At 41.5% G+C, this 21,436-nt stretch overlaps 1 protein-coding gene across 1 annotated transcript in view; it reads right to left on the bottom strand.

The window, feature by feature from the left end:
- Nucleotides 1-21,436, bottom strand: part of CPM (carboxypeptidase M) — a 63,445-nt gene that overhangs the window by 26,159 nt on the left and 15,850 nt on the right. The window contains exon 3 of the mRNA XM_019748976.2: nucleotides 2,506-2,603. Within this exon, the coding sequence (XP_019604535.1) occupies nucleotides 2,506-2,603 (98 nt within the window). The remainder of the gene's footprint in view (nucleotides 1-2,505; nucleotides 2,604-21,436) is intronic.

Genomic DNA, 21,436 nt, shown 5'->3' with positions numbered 1-21,436 from the left:
CAGAATGAGGTGGAGGTGGTGGGTGAGGGGGCAAAGACCCCACTCCCAAATGCGAATAATAGTGGAGTAAGAAATGGCAGAGCCCTGCTCAGTCTGCACTGGTATCATCCCTTCCAATTAAAAATAATGATTAGGGGGCGGCCGGATGGCTCAGTTGGTTAGAGTGTGAGCTCAGAACAACAGGGTTGCCAGTTCGATTCCCACATGACCAGTGAGCTGCGCCCTCCACAACTAGATTGAAGATACCGAGCTGCTGCTGAGCTTCCAGAGGGGCAGCGGATGGCTCAGTTGGTTAGAGCGTGAGCTCTCAACAACAAGGTTGCAGGTTCAATTCCCTCATGGGATGGTGGGCTGTGCCCCCTGCACCTAAAGATTGAAAATGGTGACTGCACTTGGAGCTGAGCTGCGCCCTCCACAACTAGATTGAAGGACAACTACGTGGAGCTGATGGGCCCTGGAGAAACACCCTGTCTCCCAATATTCCCCAATAAAAACAACGAAACGATTAGACTTGACATGTGTCAGCACTGCCACTTAGGAGCTTGCATAAATTAAACCTAGAATTGGGTTTCTGCAATGCAACACACCGGTGTGTGCAAAGGAGGGACTGGATGGTCTAGGAAAACGAAACACATCCGCAAATCTTATTAAAATGAGAAAGGTAGAAACTCAGAAATATTTCTCACATGTTGTTTTGAAAACAGGTGATAAAAGGCTTATCCAAAAGCCACCCAGTGTGATTCCACAGCAGTCAAGGAGGGGGAAGCAGGGAGTAGGGAAAAGAAAGGGACGAGATAGGTGACTTGGAGATACTCATTCCGGTGTTACTCTTAAGAGCACGCTACTCTCTCATACGATGAATGAGCCCAAATCTTCTCCCAAAAGGCACTGGAATAACTAGATACCCATCCAAACCAAATTAATTTGGAGGCAGAGTTCAGTGCTAAGGCTCTGGGTTCAGATGGCAAGGTGTCAGAAATTTGGGGAAGTGCATGGAAAGAATAAGCAAATTCAGAGGTGAGTGAGCGAAAGGACTCTTGCTTATCTTTGGAAGTTTCAGTTCAGAGGTATAATTTCTGAGCAGCAGGCTGCGACTCTGAAACGCCAGGAATTCAATAAATAAACTACTGAAGTCAATGAGTGCCATATGTCTCTTATTAAAAATGATTTCCACGGGACCTTGATCAATGGGCTAGATAGCCAAAGGAAGTCTGGGCTGCTGTCTGTAACGAGCGGTTGTTTTATTAAAAACAACGTTGGTCAGACTCCCAGCAATATTAAGTCTTTGAAAGTACAGCCCCATTCTGTTAAAAAAAAAAAAAGTCACATGGGGGTTGAACTCCCATTCACAAATCAGGTTCAGAGATCAACCCCTTTCTTATAGGCAAGTGTTTGCATCTTAGCTCCGCCTGCAAGAAGTGCCCTCACTCTGCAGGACAGGCTGGGCCACATGCCTGGAGAGGGCAGGCTGTGTGTCATGATGGGTGGATCCTCTTCCTATAGAGCCCAGGTTTGGGGAGGATTAAGCCAGGACAGGAAGCTCAGCATTTGATTAGAGCATGCCACCCACACTTTCGCAAATTCAGAAGTGTTTTAACAAGCCAGCCGGTTGTACTTACTGGAATATACATTTACTTTGACATTCCTTCAAGTTAAGTGTGCTTTCTAGGGGTTTACACATGATTTCTACATACATTTTCTTTATTGTGGTGACTGGGAACTATCTTTCCCTTCCACTTGACTGCCTAGTTGTGTGGAGTCCTGGTGAACAGAAAATAGTACAGTTGTCATAGTCTTAAGGTACTCAGAGGACGTAAGGTGAGAAATAGAGTCAGCATCTTCAAATGCCCAGCAAGAACGGCTGGGCGGGTAGGAGCAGTAAAAGGGTATCTTGCAAAATATAAAATAAATAACACACATAAAACAAAACAAAAGTAGAATTTATCTCGCTAAGTTGGATAAAAGTGCAAGAGATTATGGACTGTAAGAGTGTTTGTAGAACGGTGGGTATGAGAGAGGACTAAGTTTGATTGTCTAAACTTGAGCATTGAAAACATTGAGTATTAGGTTAAGAGCAAGTGACAAAGTATTCAAAAAGCCAGATTCTAGGAGTTTGGATTGCCTTTTGAGATCTTTTGACTGTTTTGGGTTCGAATAGAGGATCCGTCTTTGGCTGGGTCACCTTGATGCTGACCGGGAGGTGGGAAAAGTCAACCAGGAAGGAGCTCAGGTACTTGGCTGGCAGTGGGAAGCTTGGGCACTGTCGTTCCAGCCCCAACACAAAAAGAGTTCAAGTTACCCTCACAGGGCACTAGGTAAACAACCACGTGGCTGCGATGGTGGCTCGGCCCTGGTTCCTGCCATTCTCTCAGAAGGCCTAACAGGAAGACCGTTCCAGATTCTTTGCTATAATTTATGCTGCCTTCTTGGCGTTTATACAGAGCTCAGGAGACCTGTGAGGAAGTTGCTCTGGTGACATTTCAGCTATTCAAGCCACATACATACCTCATCTCCATGCATATTTGCCACGTACTTGAACTCGGGAATCCCAATTTTGTGTTCCTTTGGTGAGCGCCCCACGACAAGAACCCACAGGTTTCTGCCTTCACAGGGAAGAAAAAAATAGAAAAATAAGTTGTCTTCTACAAATGACAAATGAACTCTGGGAGAATGACAAAAGGAAACAAAAGATGCTGCTTGTCCTACCTGATTAATGTTTCAGGAAGACTAAAGTTCACATGACTAACATCTCCATGCTTAAAACGCTCCTAGTTTACTGCCAGCCAAAACCCTTTCAATTTAAGCACAAATATTTACTTACTTTTTTAGAATGCTATTTTTAAAAATTGGAGACTCATTAGGCTATGCAGAGCTTATTATTCCAAAATGTTTATATATCTTGCTCTGCGTTCCTAGTGCTTTGTAATTGACACAATTATACCAACTTAAAACTGTCCTTGATGGTTGACTGAGAGGGTGCTGTAACTCTCAGAGTAAGGAAAGTGGGGGAAAAAACCGACATAAATGAAACATGTAACGCAGAAGGGAAATTGTTTTTAAAGTAAGAAATCCCGAATCTCGTATTCAAATGCCGATGGAACGCACAGCTGCTTTGCGGCAAGGGTCCTTGATGCGCGTGAGTCCTGTCAGGTGAACTGGGGACCACAGCCCATCCTAACAATACCTCAGGGAAAATTTCTCAGTCCTAACTCTGCCACAGATGGTGTGATTTGGGCAAGGAAGGGCAGAGACGAAAGATCGTTCAGGGTTTGCTCTGTGCAGCCGTTACAGATGGTACCCTGGTTCACATTATCTCAGGTAACCTCTCATCCTGACTCACTGAGATGGATTTTTAACCAATATTTACAAATGAGAAAACTGATCTTCAAAAAAATACGAAGTAAACTGCTTGTGATCACAGAGCCGGTGAGAGGCTGTGATTTGAGCCCCAGAGCCGAGACCTGAATCCTGGCCTGTTTGATTTCATTTCTAGTGCTGTTTTCACTAATGAAAACTGTCATCTCTCAAAAGGCTTGGTTTCCTAACCAGTAATCTGGCAGAGGTCCTTTTCAATTCTAAACTCACCTGGCTCTTTCAATACAAGCATTTTAAAATCAGAGGTTGGGGGTTGTATGTTTGATATCTATCACATATGTACAAAGGTCAAATAACCTGGAATGTTTAAGCCTGCTGTGGCTTAAATGAGCCCAGGAGCCCAGCAGCAGCCAATGGGCTAATATAGAGCAGGTTTCTGCAGCATTTCAGATCTAGTTCCTTAACAATAAGGGTCCCACCGGCGGGGAACACTCAGTGCCATGAGGAACCCAGGGAGAATTAGATACTGGACTTGTCTTTTTCACCATTTATTCTTATTATAACAATATTTTAGGGAGTTTTCTCATGACAGGGTAATACATTAAATTTAGTAACTGCAGGAATTCTCAGAAAACACCCCCAAAATGCAGTTTCTCTGATGGATGCCATCTGTTCAGTGCAGAGTCCCCATTCATTCATTCATACAGTTATTTAGTCCTACTTTATGCAGGCATTTAACCAGGTGACTAGACTATACAGATAAGTCACACTCTCCACACCCAGTGTTTCTGTCCTAGTGGATAAGAGCAACATGTAAACACACAATGACACAGACTGTGACATATCATCATAGAACTGTGGTTAAGGTGTTGTGGATGTAGAATAAAAGAAGAAATGGTTAATTTTCAAAACTTTACAGATGGAGAGTTTTAGGGCTGACTTCTGACTAGGATTCTGAAGAAGAGTTCTGAGTTTGCCATGTGGACAAGTACAGCCATCTGGTGGTCTCCTGCCCAAACCATGGCAAGGCATTAACCAGAACCTTTTATTCCCCAATAATACCAATTCTCAGGTCATTGGGAGTCAGTTCTACAAAGTGAACATTCTCATGTGAAGGAAGTGAGCGCTTTATCTGAGGAGCAAGCTATTAAACTTGGCTCTTTACGTTTCCTTCTGGGGAATTCTTTTAGGGAGCTATTAATACTTTCAAAGCTAGAATGATCACAGATTTATACAGAATCTAATCCCTTCACAGGCAAGGCAAAAACTTCAATATCATTTTAACATAATATTTACCAACTCTGTATCTGCCAACTGGCCTGTTACATAAAGGAGAGTGTAACACAACACAAATGTGGATAGCTAGTATTATTTGGTTTAAGTAAGGAGGGAAACCAAACCAATAAAAACTACGTGAAGAGGTACTTCGGTGGGTAACTCAATCTCAATTTTAGCACAAATGGCCCCTAAGTGAACTGCAAGATGAGACACTCACCTTAAATAACCTCAATGGCACAAAGTCTGAGAATGAAATCAACCAATAAATCTGGAAGATATTCACACAATGCTTTAGGAAAGACAAACCTCTTCAAGGGTTTTAACCACTCTCTCCAATGAACACTGGCTGTCTCTGGCTTAGACCAGAGTAAATGCACAAAGGACAAACTATTTACTTTTCACAGCCTGATTGCCAAGGTAAAGATAATTTAAACAAGATTTTTTTTTTTCCTTTCAAGGTTGGAAAGGATACCTTTATTCCCCAAAGTTCTTGCTAATATCAGGTATGCTAAAGAATTTTGAAATGCTTGGCCTCTTTCTCCTCACTAGAAAGTAAACAAAACTTGGATTCCAAACATTTCATTATCTGTATTCAGGAACTCACTTGGGGCTTCACACAAATCCCAGCCATGTGGCATGGGTACCCAACTGGGTTTGCTTGGAGGATCAAGAAACGCCTTACAGTTCAGGATTCACAAAGATCCACAGGACAAGAAAGCAGGCAATAAGTGCCACAAAGTACTATGGGCATTCAGGAGGAAGCAGGAAAAGCTCGGAAAATTAAGTATAGCTTCAACAGGTAGGAATGAGAGGAATGTCATTCCCACATCAGAATCACCTGAATTGTTGTAAAACTGCCAATCCCTTTACCCACTCTGTTAAATCAAACTCTAGGGATAAAGCCTAACGTCTGCATGTATTAGGCTCCCTTGGTGACTCTGAGGCCCATTAACGTTTGAAAGCTCCTGAGACTGAGGCAGTGAACATCCAGTCGATCTTTAAGTAAAATCATCTCATTTTACATATAATCATGAACATGTTCCTATGTTGACAATATAGGTACTTCTATATCTTTAAAATGGCTGCTTAATATTTTATAGACGAATGCACTACCATTTATTCCACTAGTGCTCTATTGTTAGGGGTTCAACAATAAGCATTTTATGTAAATTTCAGCACGTCCACTGAAATTACGTACATGAAAATATGACATGAGGATATTTTATAACGTGAAAGAAATCAGAATGCAAAGTTATGTAACCACAACCATGTAAAAACAGACCATTCATTAAAAAAATACCATGGAAGGGAATAGCTCCACAACTTGTAAAGCCTTAAATAATGAATGAGCCCCTACAAGAACCGAAAATAAAAAAAGAAAACAAAAAAACCCACAAACCAACAGAGTTTTTCAATAAACCAGATAAACTATGCTAAAAAAAAAAAAAATTAAAAACGTCACAGTGTCAGTGATAAGGGGCTAAGTGATAGGGCTATAAAACCAAGTGATTTTTTTTTCACTTTTCCATCTTTCTAATTTAAAAAAAATAAAATACCAATCCTACCATTCATTAACTCCAGATGCTATGCGCTAGGCATGACGCTGTGTTACCCGATCGTCACAACACCTCTGTGTGGTAGATGATAGCCACAATTTATTGTTGAGGAAACTGATTTAAATGGCAGAAACAGGGTTCAACCCCAGGTATATCTGATTCCAAAATCTGTGCTTGTCTGGTGACTCCAGGCTGCCTCAGTCTCCCTGAAAGCACTAGATAGGCCAGAGCCATCCCCACTCTGGGGGTAATGCTCCCCGGCAGTTGTTTCCACATCCTGTCATTACAGTTTGCACCTAGAACAAGATCTAGGCTGGTACCTGGCCACTGAGCCAGGAATGACACCTGAATGGAGGGCTATCCTATAGGGTCGTTGCATGCTGGGTGCTGATGTAACAACCCTATCAGACTATCTCCCGTCTGAGAGTTTCCGTGGGACGTGCCCAGGGAGAAGCAGAGAGCCTTCCTGGTGGCCCAGTCACTGAAGCAGAGCTGCAGTGATGATGAGGCACATTCCAGTTTTTCATGAGGCTTGTTGTATATGTGGTCTGATCCACAAGGCTGGTACCCAGAGTGATGGATCAGAGGCTGGTTTCTCAAACTTGCATGTATCTCTGTATGTCCTCATCATTACCCTTTGACCTAAGTCCAAGCTTCAGAGAGCTTGCCCGATGTGCTGAGTTTCAGTGTCCTCATACACACGTGAGAATAATAGCCCTGTTAACAAAGCTGTTTGTTGTAAGGCTGGTGACTTGCTTCTAAGAAGGAGCTAAAGATCTGATACCAAACTTTCATTTTCCCTTATGCACATTCCCATTACCACACACATGAAGAGTGTATCACATAGCACACAAAACCCTGTATTACATGACAGATGAGTCCCTACAAGAGTTGAAAATAGCACATTACTTAAGTCAGGTTATATACTCTGCCTCCAAAGTTCACACCTGCTAATTGGCTTATTACAAAAACAAAACAAACACAGGCGCATAGAACAAGGACAAAAAGCATGGGCAAAAGTTTTTAGATTAGCTATGCTTGCATAGTAGTAGTCACAGCTCAAAGCATTTTATATATATACTCACTTAACCCTAACAACCATAAGCGGTAGGTACTAGTATTATCCTTTCATGCAGGTAGACACAACCTTAAGTATCCTCATAAGGCAGTGGTTCTCAAAGTGTGGTCCCAGCAGCCACCTGGCAACTAGTCAGAAACGCACATTCTCGGGCTCCACCCCTTATGTGCTGAATCAAAAACTAGGGGGTGAGGACCAGGGAATTCTCCTTCACACTAAAGTTTAAGAACCACTGTAACCAGGAATGGAGCTGGGGAGTCTACCCACAGAAACTGCTCTGTTTTTAACCACTCTGCTGCACTGCTTTAGTCACCTAAGAGATGGAAAATATCAAAGACAAAATCAAAGAAAAATCAAAGAAACATGACCCATGTTTGTGATGTGCCATCTCTGGTGCTGAGATATTGTTCTTTCTCCCCCCTAGAGAATTGGACAAGGAAGGAGGAGGTTGAGATGACACTATGAGGGTCCTTTGAGAAGTTAAAGCTATTGTTTGCTCACTTTCGTGTGCAAACCAAACCCCAAAGTGGATTGTAAACTGGTATACCAGTTCGTCTCCAAATTGCTCTCTACTTAAAGACACAGGCAAGTCCAAAGTTGTGGCATCTGGAGTGGCCGTACTTCAGGGGATCTGGCTGCTAGGCATTTTCCCTGCAATACGGTTGGCTACTAGTCAACAAAGATGAGGCTAAAAAAGTAGGGTGGGTAGAGTAGCAATCAAAGGAGAGACACAAACAAAACCCATCTGCTCTATACATATCCTGTCTCTGCGACACAAAATCCATGCAAATGTCTTCCCTTCGTGGCAAACTGCCCAGTGTTCACTGTGGCTTCTGTACTGAATTGAGGGGTTCTGGCCAGCCATTGTGAACACTCAGTCTGTCTGTGTCTGTACTTGCAAAGCCAAGAACCCACGATTGGACAGATGCAATGCCCTCCCTGCCCCGTTTCCCCCTCCCTGCCATGTAATCCCCAGGAAGCTTAACTGCTATTTCCTGTGCAGTGGGCTGGGAATTCCTGACCTTGTTCATGAACAGAGGAACTTGTCAAGAAGGGGGTCAGAAAGGAATTGGGGGGTCCCAGGAGTCCTGCTGCTCTTGTGATAAGAGCAAGTGCTCTGCTCTGCCTGGAAACAACATGGGGCTAGGCTGTTTCTTTTGCCTGGGGCCATTCTAAATTCCAAATTATCCAGTGCTAAACATGTACAGTGTTTTTTTTATAGCACTGGAAGGTGTCATGCCCATTCACATATCTATGGATTGATCGTGGACAGGCAACAAATCACTGTTAAAATGCATGGAAAACACTATATTGAAAAGAAATACCAATAGTAAGACATCATCGGCAAAGCCTGTCTCTTGGAATTTTTCCCCTGAGTAATCTCACTATATCTTCATGTACCATTAAATAGTATTTGTATGTGGACGGATAGGATTCCAGAGCTGAACTAATGCTTTGAGTGCAAAACTGGGCATGAATAGAAAAAATAAAAAAAAAAGGACAACGAAACCACCTAAATACTTACCATGTGGTTAAGTAAAGTGGGGCAATGTCAAACAAGGTAAGTAGGGGAGGCCCTTTAAGGGGCACTGCCTGACGTCGGGAACCAGGAGCGGGAACCAGGAGCTGGACGGCAAAGACTGGGTACACCGCAGCTCTCGGACCACGCTGAGAGCAGCAGCCAGCACTGCCCCCTGCAACTGCAACCTTCCTAAGGTGATCAGACGCCTTTGCAAAGTTTTACGAGCAACCATCCTACACAAAGGGCTTAACTCTTCATTTTCTCACTTACTCATTTGACAGATAAGCACTGAATGCCCATCCTGAGCCTGACGTTTAGTCAGCTGAAACAAATGGAAAATGCTAACTAATTATATTACCAAGGAAAACACAGATTTTCTATTTCTGGTGTAACTTTCATCATTGGAAAGAAATGAAGTCCAAAAGAAGCACAATGTTTGGTAAGTTTTCCATTATTTGGGGGTTAATCACATGTGAATCGGATCACAAGGGTCCATTGCTTATCCTGCAATGGCTTCCCCTCAGGGCCTCAAGATAGAACCCAAGCCCCTCAGCACGGCACACGAGACCTCTCATGGGCTGTCTCCTTCCTGCCTTGAGCCTCCCACAATCCCACACACCAGGCTCAGCCATTCTGAATTATGTGTAGTTTCAAAAGGAGCCAATCATCTGCCTTGACATCTTTAACGCATGCTTTTTCTTCTGCATGGATAGTCAGTCCTTAGTCCACCCGATCAAAGGAGAACTACCACTTGCCTTTTCTTTTCTTTTTTTTCTTTTTAAGATTTTTTTTTTAACTATTATTTATTTAAGTGTGTTTTTCCAGGACCCATCAGCTCCAAGTCAAGTAGTTGTTTCAGTCTAGTTGTCGAGGGTGCAGCTCACAGTGGCCCCATGTGGAGATCAAACCGGCAACCTTGTTAAGAGCACTGCGGTCTAACCAGCAGAGCCAGGCAGCCGCCCCTCCACTTGCCTTTTCAATACTCAACCAAAAGCTCCCTTCATGCAACACCTTTCTTACTTTTCTCTTCCCTTGGTCATATCTCTCTCCTTACCAGCCTGAGTTACTCTCCCTTTTGAACTCCCATAGTATTTCTGCAACCCCTCCCCTAACACTTACTGAAACCACAGGCTTTCCTGCTGGCAAAGGATTGTGTGTGTAAGCACCTAGTGTAGTGCCTGGCACATACATAGTAGATGACTGATAAATACTGCTGAATGAATAAATGATTGCATAAATTAACAATAAGGAAGTCCAGTTGGAGCTGGGATCACTCTTGGCCCAGAGGTTAAATGGAGTTGTTTTCCAATATTGATTGAAAAGTGTGCAGCTGGTCTACCAAGTGCCATCTGGGGTGGCCTCTGAAAAGGACCCAATTTTCTAGATCAATTCAGAGTAGATGGAACTTGTTGGAGTATTTCTGTGCAAGGGAGAGCCAAGATCCAAACCAAATGCTTGGCTTCGAGTTAGACACTTCTGACCTCATGGGGAGACAGGATTTTAGTTACTTATACATTTGCCCCCATGGCGCTAATGTTTTGAAATGATACCTGAGAAATGTGGATGTTAGGTTCCATTTTCTTTCTTCCTGAATAGGTGAGTGGAGAGGTTTGAGGACCTCAATTTCTAAATCAGGATTCTTCTGATGGCTCAGGGACATTTCCTTTTTCAGTTGAAAAAAGGAAAGGAAAAAATCTGAAGATGCGGTGAATTGGAATACATTTTCTTTTCTTCTTTTTTGATTTCAAGACAGTCAAGACTCCCAGAGAAGCAGAGCAGCTTGTCTCCTTTACCAACCATCAACCAAAACAAGAGTCTAAGAATTTCCTCCTCTGGCAGCTGTATCATCACTATTCCTCCCACTCTATCAGAGGCTGATGACTCTGTTCCTTTGCCTGTAAAATTCTTCATTTTTAAGCTATAACTGATACAATTATAGTAAGTTTTAAAAAAATTGAGTTTTCAAACCAGCCATAATTCTTATGTCCCAACCATCGTAATTTCCCTACGTTCCTTTCTAGTGTTTTTTCATATAGAGACAGGAAACTTGTTTTTAAATCCCCAAAGTGAAAACCTCTAGAGGCCTCATACTATAAAAAGCTGAGAACTTCCCTTGTTGTTTCCTTGGGAGAGAAATAAAAAATAATCAGATCATCTTTTCGAAGGGGAGTTCAGCAATCATAATAGCCAAGCTGCGTATTATCTTAAAGTACAAAAAAAATATTTAAAGAGATTTTTTAAAATGTTATTTTAAAAGATATAATAATTACAACTAGCACTAGATATTTATTGTCCATTTAATGGTTCTCTTTTACGATTGGTCAGGGGCATTCTGGTTCAGTGTGGATGCTTTGGTTCTTTCTTCTCAGTTGCTGTTTTTGTTTCTGATGAGTTCCTGTAGGTGTCACACAGCTAGAATTTATGACAAGGTCAATTCAGATCCATGTGCCCTCCAAAAAGAGAGTTTGTTGGAGGCCTGCTTATCCTTATTGCCTATTTAAGAACTCATCTTTTAGTGGCAAGAAATAATGACATTTAATTTACTAGTTTCCTCATAATCTGCTTTAGGCTAAAACTTCTTCTTTCCCTCATCCTACTCCCTGAGTTTGTGCTCTGAAAGGTTTTCCTTTAAAAGGGAAGCCAAGCCCGAGTCCAGACAGAAGGCTGCGGAGCTCCTGATAACAGGAGAAACCCTGAACTTGTTTCTCCTTAAACTCCTTTAAGAACTAAACTTGACCTAAAACTAGGGTATTTAATGGAAATGTGAGATTAACCAAGGGTGACCTTCTCGCTAGTATCACTGTTCTGAGATTTAAATCTCACAAATTAGCCAATAGTTTAGTAAGGACATCAAAACCAATATTTCAGCAGCACACCATCTGCCTCAAAACAGCATCTGGGATTTCTTAAAAGACATACAGTATCCGTTTAGTGGCACCTTATAAAATGATTCACTGTGCAGTTTCCAGAATCCAACTGCCAGGGTTGAAATCCCAGCTCTGCCACTTACTAGCCACATGGTATTGGGCAAGTTGCTTAATTAATCTCTCTGAGAGAATCAGTTCCCTCCTCATTGTTATGGGATTAATGGTACCTATACGATATAAGCTTGCTATCTCATTTGATCCTCACACCCTTTACAAACAGTGCCAGAAACATGGTGAGCACATGTTTGTTTGAGGGCTTTGAGTGCATCTAATTGGCGGATGACAAACTACAGGCCCTAGCAGAGGACACAGCAGAGCCATTGAAGAAAAATTTCAAATATAAACAGTGTCCATAACATATGGATAGAGACCTTATGCTCACAGCCAGGGGCCATGTACGTCCCAGAGGATCTGCAGATCCATACAGATAAACCATACCCACTGAAGATTTTGTACAAATTGAAGTGTGGCTTCAGAAAGCGGAAGAGGCTATCCTTGAAAGAACATGTCCTTCAAAATCAATTAGCACAAAAACCGTCACAAACATACCACCGGACATCAGGTGACTTTACTTTTTAAGTCCAAGGACTGAATTGCATTCCGAATTCCAGAATAAAATGCCCGAGGATGGTGCTGAGGCTGGAAGCAGCACAGGCACATTGCCATGGTGGCAGGGCAGGAAGCAGGTCACCTTGGCTAACTGTACTGAAACAGTCACCATAAAACATTTTTCACAACATTTTCCTACATGGTCTGTTGCCAAAGTCATTGAAACCATCACACAGATTTTAACTATCTCCGGGCTTAACCATGTGAAGATTTCCAGTCTGGCCCTGCCACGGAAAGACTCCAACTCATCACTGTAAAAGGGCAACTCAGGAGTTTGTCGGTGGGGAATTGGTTCATTAAAAATCAGTCAGTGACATAAAACTGGTTCCAAATGAGTCAGTCAGTGTCAACAAAAGGCAGGGGGAACTGTCCCAGATTATGAGACTAAAGAGATATAACAGTATATGCAATGTGTTTCCAATACTTGATTGCATTCTAAGAGCAAAAAAAATGTTATAAAAGGCATCCTTAAGAAAAAAAAAAAAGCATCCTTGGAAATGCCGGAGAACTTTAAAAATGGAGTATATTGTGTATTGATTATTATTTTTCTAGTTTAATAATGGTGTATTGTAGTTAGGAAGGAAGAGGCCATTTTTAGATGGTGCATGAAGAAGTATTTAGTAAATAAGCATGCTATTTACCATTTCTCAAAGTTCAGTGAATTCTATCGATAGAGCTCTTGAGAGAAAGCAAACGTGGCAAATAGTAACAAATGGTGGATCAACATAAAAACTGTGTATTTATTTTACGATAATTTTTGCAATTTTTCTATAGGTTTAAAAAATTTCAAAATTAAAAGCTGAGGGGGAAAGGTTAAACAAAGGTAAAAAATCATGACCTGATCTACTGGATTGTGGCTCCTGGAGCTTGTAAAGTTGAAATGCAAGCTCAAGAGAGGTCAGAGTTGATCACCAAAAAGGTGAAGTTGTGAGGAGGAAATGGAGTCCTCAAGGTGAGAACTTCACAGGCTACTTCTTTCTTTTGAAAACATAGAACTATACTAGAAAAGGGATTAAGAAATCACTACGTTAATTTATGGTGATGGAAAGAGAACCGACTGTAGGTGGTGAACACACAATGTGAGAAATAGATAATATATTACAGAATTGTACACCTGAAACCTATGTAACTTTGCTAACAATTGTCACCCCAATAAACTTTAATTAAAAACAAAAACAAAACAAAAAAACAAAAGAAATCACTACATAAGCTATCCAAAGCCAAGGCACATTAGTTGATTAAATTTCCATATATTGAGAAAGAAAAATCATCTCAGTGCAAATGTGAATGTTAAGTAAAGGGCAGACATTTTTTTATTTTTATACAACCAGAAAACAACTACAAAAATATTTTAAAATGATACGGTTCATGTGATCATTGAGCCTTCTGGTCACCAAGTCATTAATCTAGCAAAGGCCAAGCGATTAACATAGGATAAGAATAAGGAATCAGTAAAGCGTGGATGTTGGGCAATTTAATCCCGACTTCCATGTCTTCTTCAAGACTGGACTTTGGGTCAGGGAAAGAGAAATGTATAGTTGGAATCATTCTCTGCCTCAATCTGATCACCCTGGGGGCTTTGGTTGGAACAGAGCAGCAAGACTATTACAGAAGAGGAAGGGAAGGTGAGGCAGGAACAGTGGCTACTGAGAAGGAAAATATGAGAAAGAAGGCTCTGAATGTCATCCAGCCCATGAACACGGACTCAGGAGACGCCCTGCTTTATTCAGTGGACATCAATGAAGCCACATATATTTGTGGCTTTCAAGTATCCTTTCAATTTATCCCTTAACAAAATCGTAGCATATATTTGTTGTCAACAAATTTAAGAAGATATATGGTAATTACTCAACCTCTTCCCAAGGAGTGATGAAAATGAGATTGACTTAATTTATGTTTGTGTTCATTTTTAATATGGCCAAGAATATTAACATACTTTAATATCATAGTTCTCAATCATTTAAAGCATGAGCTGGTTCTAATCAATTTCTCTAACGAAGTAGTGTGTTAAATTTGCTGTACCTACTGTTGCTAAGTCAATACAAATATAAATATTTATTTCAAAAACAAATAAACACAAGAACCAGTGCCTATGCATTCATATCATTGCAACACCCTACCTTCAGAAATTATCAACAGATTTCTCAAGCTTGCAAAGCAATCGGCAATGATCCCGTCAGCAGACCCATTAGAATGACCATTCCTTGCGGAGCATTATAGGGTGAGATGCTTTGATAGCAATTTCTATTGATTTGGGACGTTTCCAGTGTTTCACTGAGAATTTGATTATTAGATTACAGAGGGGGTAACATATTGAAATGATGTCATAATCATGGAATCTGAGGAAGAACTCCAAGATTTCAGGAAATCATATCGATCCTGATATTTTACATAATTTCCAAAGTATTCTCATGTACTTCGTCTTATCATTCAGTCTTCAACAGAAACCCCACAAGGTAGGTGAGGCAGGTGTTATTATTCTCATTTCACACCTGAGGAAATAGGCTCAGTCAGACTGGACTTCGAACTGGTTTTTTGTTTGGTTTACTCTAAGATTAATATTTGTTCCACTTTGCTCCTCCGATGGAAAACAGAACTTCCTCTGTAACCACCTTGGTTGCAACAGATATTTATCTTTCTGAGAACAAAGAACTTGACACATCTAACTCCTAAATGCATGAGGCATAACTCCCGAAACAAAGTAAGAGCTTCATCTTCCATGTCCCTCTAACCAGCCCACAAAAGCAACTACTACTAAGTCACTTCTCCAATAGCACTAGACTCATCCATGAGAAGATGCTTTCTGGAATGTCATGTGTTTACTTTCTTTTCTGTCTACAGAGCTCTGAGACACTAACTGCTTACCCTTCAGAGCCATTGTTATCTGCAAAATAGGCCTGCATACACACAAAGAAACTGGCATATATTTTGGAAGTTGCTAAGTTTCCCAACTGTTTCTGTGGCGGAGTATTTACAACTGATCATGTCTTTCCTAAGCTGAAGACCATAGCTTTAACGATGCCATCTTGTACCCATAATTGCAGCTTTTGCTCAATCTGTCTGAAGGAGAAATACTGAACGTTCAAGCTCTGAACTGTCTGCCAGAGCAGACCCCAGATTACAAAGGCCACTGCCACCGAACATTTTAAGGTCAGAAAATCTCCCAGGCCCAACTCTTCAGCTTCATCAAACTATATGATTAGCTTGAGTCTCAGATCAGCTCTTACCTGAAAATGTGGGTTGAGAAATGCCCATTTCTAAGAAGCATGAGGAAATGCAACTGTTAATAAGCCACCTGAGTTTACTCACCCATGAAAGCACATCTTTATCTTGATCTTTGTTAGTTTGTATATATTTAATTAACGACTTATGCCCTGCCAATTTCACAAAGGATATGAGACAGCTTGGTCACATAGCACATTGCTCACTGGCAAACTATTCTCAAAAAAGCGTGGGCCAGATGCCTACAATTGATTTCATACACACAAACGTATGATGCAAATCAGGTCTCTTCAGAGGCACCTCCTTTTCCATGGGCTATGACACAGGAACCTAGTGAAAAGGCCAAGTAAACAGAAGAAGCCATTCCAGAGATACTTTTTGACATTAGACACTTTCTCACAAAGGGTCAAGGTAGCAACCAAGGGTCCTCTCACAATCACAGCTCTGCCCGGCACATGGTGCCCAGCTTTCTGACGGTGTGCCTCTATTTATGTCAATTGAGTTTAAGAAATTTGTAGACAGGAACCTATTCAAGCTCTCACTTATCTCACTTCACTACACTCAATTAAATGGTTGGGCTGAAAGGATGAGGCAGGTTCTTTTTTTTTAAATTAAAGTTTATTGGTGTGACAATGGTTAGTAAAGTTACATAGGTTTCAGGTGTACAATTCTGTAATACATCATCTATATATCACATTGTGTGTTCACCACCCAGAGTCAGTGGGATGAGGCACGTTCTTAAGAGAAGATGGAAAATGAGATTTGCCAGGGTTTTCTCATTGCTCAACAAGTCAGCAATACTCAGCCAAAGAATTACTAATAGGGCAATACCTTACGACATGCCCAACCATCACTCTTAAAGATCTGTGATAATGTACTGTTCCATTTAGCACATACGTAAGCGGGCATGACATGGTATGGCAATGGCCCAGTGGAAAAGCTGGGGAGCAGCAGTTTTAACCATGGCTTTGCATTTGGCTGGAAGGGGAAGAAAGTCAGTGGAGGAAGTGGATGGTGATACAGTCATGTGTGGATCACTTCTATCGAATGGAGATCAACTTTGGTAGACTAGAGCCACACCTGGAATTTATCCTCTTTCCCTCAAAATGCAGGAAGATTTTTAAACACCTCTCATATAGGCGTGGGAGGGATTCAGAGAAGTCTTGTTGCAGGCATTTTATAGTGTTTCTGCTTTTGGGAGCATTTTTTTTTTTTTTTTTTTTAAATCATGTAAGATACATCCTCTGGTGTGAGTTCAGTCATTCTCAAAAATTCTTTTGCTCAGCTTATACAGTCCTGTTGCTGGCAAGAGTTAACAGCAGATGAGGGCCATAGCATCACCATGTTCCTTCATGTAGAGCATATAAAATATATTATAAACAAGGCTATTGTTGGATTGAGGTTTGCAAAACAAGCGGTTTACTAGTAGGTGTGAGACTGATAAGAGTGAAGTGCAAGTAAACATGTTTATGTGTGAAACCGAGCATAACAAAATTGAGTGGCAAACACGTTCACCAAAGCAACTTCTGGTTATCACCTAAGAAGTAAACAAGTGCAAGGGAAAGAGGATAAAAGCAGAGGTCGAGAGCAGTGCAGTGAGTAGTCCGACTGGGCACTCTGGCTAAGACCCTCTGCGCAGGGCATGCCGAGATACTCTCCGAAGCTCTTCCCTGCAAGACCAGCTTGTCTCAGATGAGTCGGGGGCCCTGTAGTCTCTCCCAGACCAGGGACTTTCTCCCTCTCGATTGACTCTGGGCCTTGGTTCGTTACTAAATGCTATTCTATCTTGTATAACCTATGGTGCTTACCAGAGCATTGGCCTCTGGAGGGATATTGGTTCCCAAACAAAGCTGTGTTACTCGCTCTATCTGAACCTGTGTGCCGGGACTTCCCCACTCGCGTCATGAGTACCACGCAGGGATGGAGGGCCCTGCTGAGTGGTTAATGTCCCCTTGACTTTCAGGAAGAGACTGAAATGTGGCAACTGCCCTTCCAGGTGCTCACGACATCCTTACAGAATATCTCGGGACTACCTGCAGCTGAATTATTGGGGGGTATTTGTTACCACTGCAAACTCTTGGGCCCCACCTAGAATGGGAATCTCTAGATGTGAGCTTAGGAGTATGCACTCTTCACAATATCTGACTACACAATACATACCATTAAAAAAAAGAAAACCTTTTTAGTGAAATACAATATACACAGAAAACTGTACAGTATACAACTCACTGTGGATGTTATAAACTATATGCAGTTGGGCAGCCAGCACCTTTGTGCCTACTTCCAGGCACTATTCCCCTACTGTGAGTTCACTCATACTATTGTGTAAACGGAAATCATTTATTCTCAGGGCTCTAGAGTATTCCTTTGGGTGATGCAAATCAAACAGAGAACCACGGCCTTCCACAACGAAGCATTAACACAGCTATCCCTGCACGTATATGCCACAGCTTATATCTGAAGGCGCTCATCTCCATTTTTACCATAAGGCCCAACTTTGCCAGGAACTACCGAACTCACACTGTCACTGAAGTCAGAGGGGGGGTCTGGAGTACCCACCGGCCTGAGCGGTAGCTGTTTTTCAAGTTTACAGCGGCTCCTTCCAGGGTGGTCTGATAGCCGTAGAGGCATTACAAATCTCTTTTCCTGACACTGGCTTTTCAGCTCTGCCTCCTGGGAGCTCATCACAGTAGAATCCTTTCCTCCCCACTGCATTTACTAAAATAGCCAATTTGGAGACAGCATGAGCATAGTGGTTATGCTTACCTGGAGCCAGACTACCTGGGTCCAAATTGTGATTCTGCTACTTCTTGTGTGGCCCTAGGTATCCTGTTGAACTCTTTGGAGCCTCAGTTCCCTTATGTGTAAAATAAGGCTTATAACTGTACCTTATGGAGTTGTTAGAGGGAGTAAATGAGCTAACATTCGAAAAGCACTTAGGAAAGGGTCTGGCACACAGCAAGCAAGCAGACGTCGTGTCTGATAGATGAACTGGTATTTCTAAACTCATCAGTGTAACACAGATACTGAACACAGATCGTATGGGTCTCATGCCAAAGGAAGAAAGGTACCGAGGTGATTCTTAGTGGATTAACCCAGACTAATTCCCACTCCACCTCCACTTTAAAAAATTCTATCTACTGAAGGTTCGTTCATTCATTACCCATATTTCGGCCACAAAACATTCTCTTTCTTAAATCTAAAAAGTGTTAATTCACCTGCCTGCATACTTTAGTAACCCACTTTTATTAACCTCTGGTAGCCAGAATTAATGGGAATCAAGTCAATCATGAATCCAAGGTTGGATTATTTTTAAATAGGCTGGGACAAACTCAATTTTGTCCCAGATGATGGATTAACAATTCTCTTACAACTAGAAATACCACAGAATCCCATCTCTGATTCATTTTCGCTTGTTTCCTGAAGCTGTGACATCTTGTATATTTGAGATGTTTCATGTCTTTCCTAAGCTGCTGTAGCAACCAGGACACAAGGTCAACAAGGGGCTCGTCCTTCTGCCTCTGTCTCTCTCTAGAGCCTTTATGACCCAAATCTATTCCACAGGCCCACAGTCTTCGTTCCCCATCAATTTACTTTTGCTCCCATGGACATTCACTCCCTAAGTGTCTTTTCAAAATCTTCATTGCTCTGTCTGCTTACAGAAATCATACATGCGTTTAAAAAATTTGAACATTCAACATGAAGGTGAAATCTATCCACAGCCCACTCCACTCACAAAAATAGATTCCAGATGGATTCAGGTGCTAAATATAAAAACGAAAACTATAAAAATATTGAAAAAAGTATAGACTATATTTATGACCTTGGGGGAAAGAAGGCCTTTTAAAATGAGACATAAAACATAAAAGCCTAAAGAAAAAGATTGATGAATATGACCTCATAAAAATTAAAAACTTCTGTAAGGCAAAAGATATTGAAAACAAAGTTTAAAAGAAAAGCCACAGAGTGGGTAAAAATATTTCCCACATATACCATAAAGGATATCCAGAATATCTAAGAAGGCCTACAAATAAGTAGAAAAACAGGCAAAGGGCATGAGGAAATATAAATGGCCAATAAATTTTGAATGGAAGTTCCACAGGGGCAGGGATCTGTGTTTGTTCACTGCTGCCTCCAACATCTAAGCAGAACTTCAGTGTTTATGTGATCTTAAATAAGTGTAAAAACATACTCATTCTGATTTTCAGTCATGAAAGTGCAATTTAAAATGGAGATTTCTTTTTACCCATTGGATTGGAACAAACTTAAAGTGTTGCTTTAGGATGTAAGAAACTTTGCTGAGGATCATAGTTACTAAATAGCGGAACCAGGATTTGGACCCAGGTAATCTGTACTCTTCAGAGTCTGTATCCATTCAACTATTCAACTATTAACCATTCAACTATTGTATGATTGTTTCCAAAATATCTGTGTATTTAGGGGTGAGGGTATACATATGTTATATTTCCCTATTCCGATAGCTCCCCACTTTCAATACCTGATATGAAGATCTCTTTCTTAGCAAAATTTTAAAAATTAAGATTACTTTGCTAAACAGTCAATTAATCTAATTTAAAATGACTGCCAGATGATAACGTGTTTTAAAGGCAGCTGTATAAAAACAAATATAAGAAAAGGCATTATTACCCTTCTCATTGGTCACTTGGACCTCTAAGATCACACTGTGATTCCTATGAGCCTAAGATGTCTTGGAACTCAATTGCTTGGAGAGTTACCGTCTCATAACGGGCAGCTCTCTAGTCCTTTAGCTTACGCTACTTTCCTAGAGTTTCCACCTCAAAATTGAATAGTTTCTCACTAGACCACATGTACCATTATACCAGCTCATAATATATCCCACAGAGGAAATACAGTTTGGACTCCTGATGGAGCACACCTCGGTGTTTGGCAGCCTGGGATTCTGTTAATTTACCCAACGCAAAAGGTTATTTTGTTTTCCTTTTTTAATTCACTTCTATCTCCATCTCTAGCACATAGGAAAAACCCTTTCCCCCACCCCTAGAGAGTGGGACCCCAGTGGTGAGGAATAAGAGTTATGTGTTTGACCGGACCATCTCCTTCACAGGTTACACAGGAGTTGAGGCTGGTCGGCAAAGCTGAAGCATCCCTATACTTCACCACCATCTTCTCCCAGACATTAAGGGTGCTGAGTGGAGTCTGTCTTACCAACTGGGTGGCTTGATGTCTTATGCATAGTCTCCCCTCAGGGGTCCTGCAGCCTAACATCCAAGGTATTTTAGTCCGTGCTCATTGGGAAACCTAAGTTCCTGATGGCCAGATTCCACCCCCTACTCTCTAGGTTCACCTTGTCCATCAACAGAGTCTGTATGAGTCTGAATCTCAGTTGTGAGGAGACAGCTCCTGAGCCCAGCCAAGTCAGTAGAAGTGGGTAAGTGTTTCCGAGCATTTTGAAATAGAGAGACTGTACCTGCCCAGAGTACAGCAAGGATGTGGGTGTGGAGAGGGTGACGAGTGAGATCGTTTGCCTAACCCAACACATAGGTGATCAGCCAAGAGACTGTTATTCACACAAGCTCCTAACATTTGGCTTGATATATAGAATATAGTCAACATTCTCTGACAGATACAATCTTGTTTTGATAAGTTTCAGAGGGCTCTGAACCTTTGTAAAGCATCACTTATACATGTCCCACTAGAATACTATGTTCCAAAGGGCAGGAACTGATATACCTTGGCACACGCCAGAGAGTCTGGCACAGTGCCTTGCTTACGGCATATACTCAGTCTAGTCTTGCAAAGGCACCATGGTCAAGGAAGTAGTTTTCATGCTACCCAACCCTGGTCCTGGAACCTTTCTCCAGTAAAGTCTTATGTGAAAATCCAGTGTGAAAAGTTAACGCTAAGCAGCTCTGGTTTAAGGAGGAGGACCCCAAGCTGTCGTCTGTCT

This window comes from Rhinolophus sinicus, linkage group LG02, assembly GCF_036562045.2.
Source record: "Rhinolophus sinicus isolate RSC01 linkage group LG02, ASM3656204v1, whole genome shotgun sequence".
Lineage (NCBI taxonomy): Eukaryota > Metazoa > Chordata > Mammalia > Chiroptera > Rhinolophidae > Rhinolophus > Rhinolophus sinicus.
This window is presented reverse-complemented; position numbering and strand designations above follow the sequence as displayed.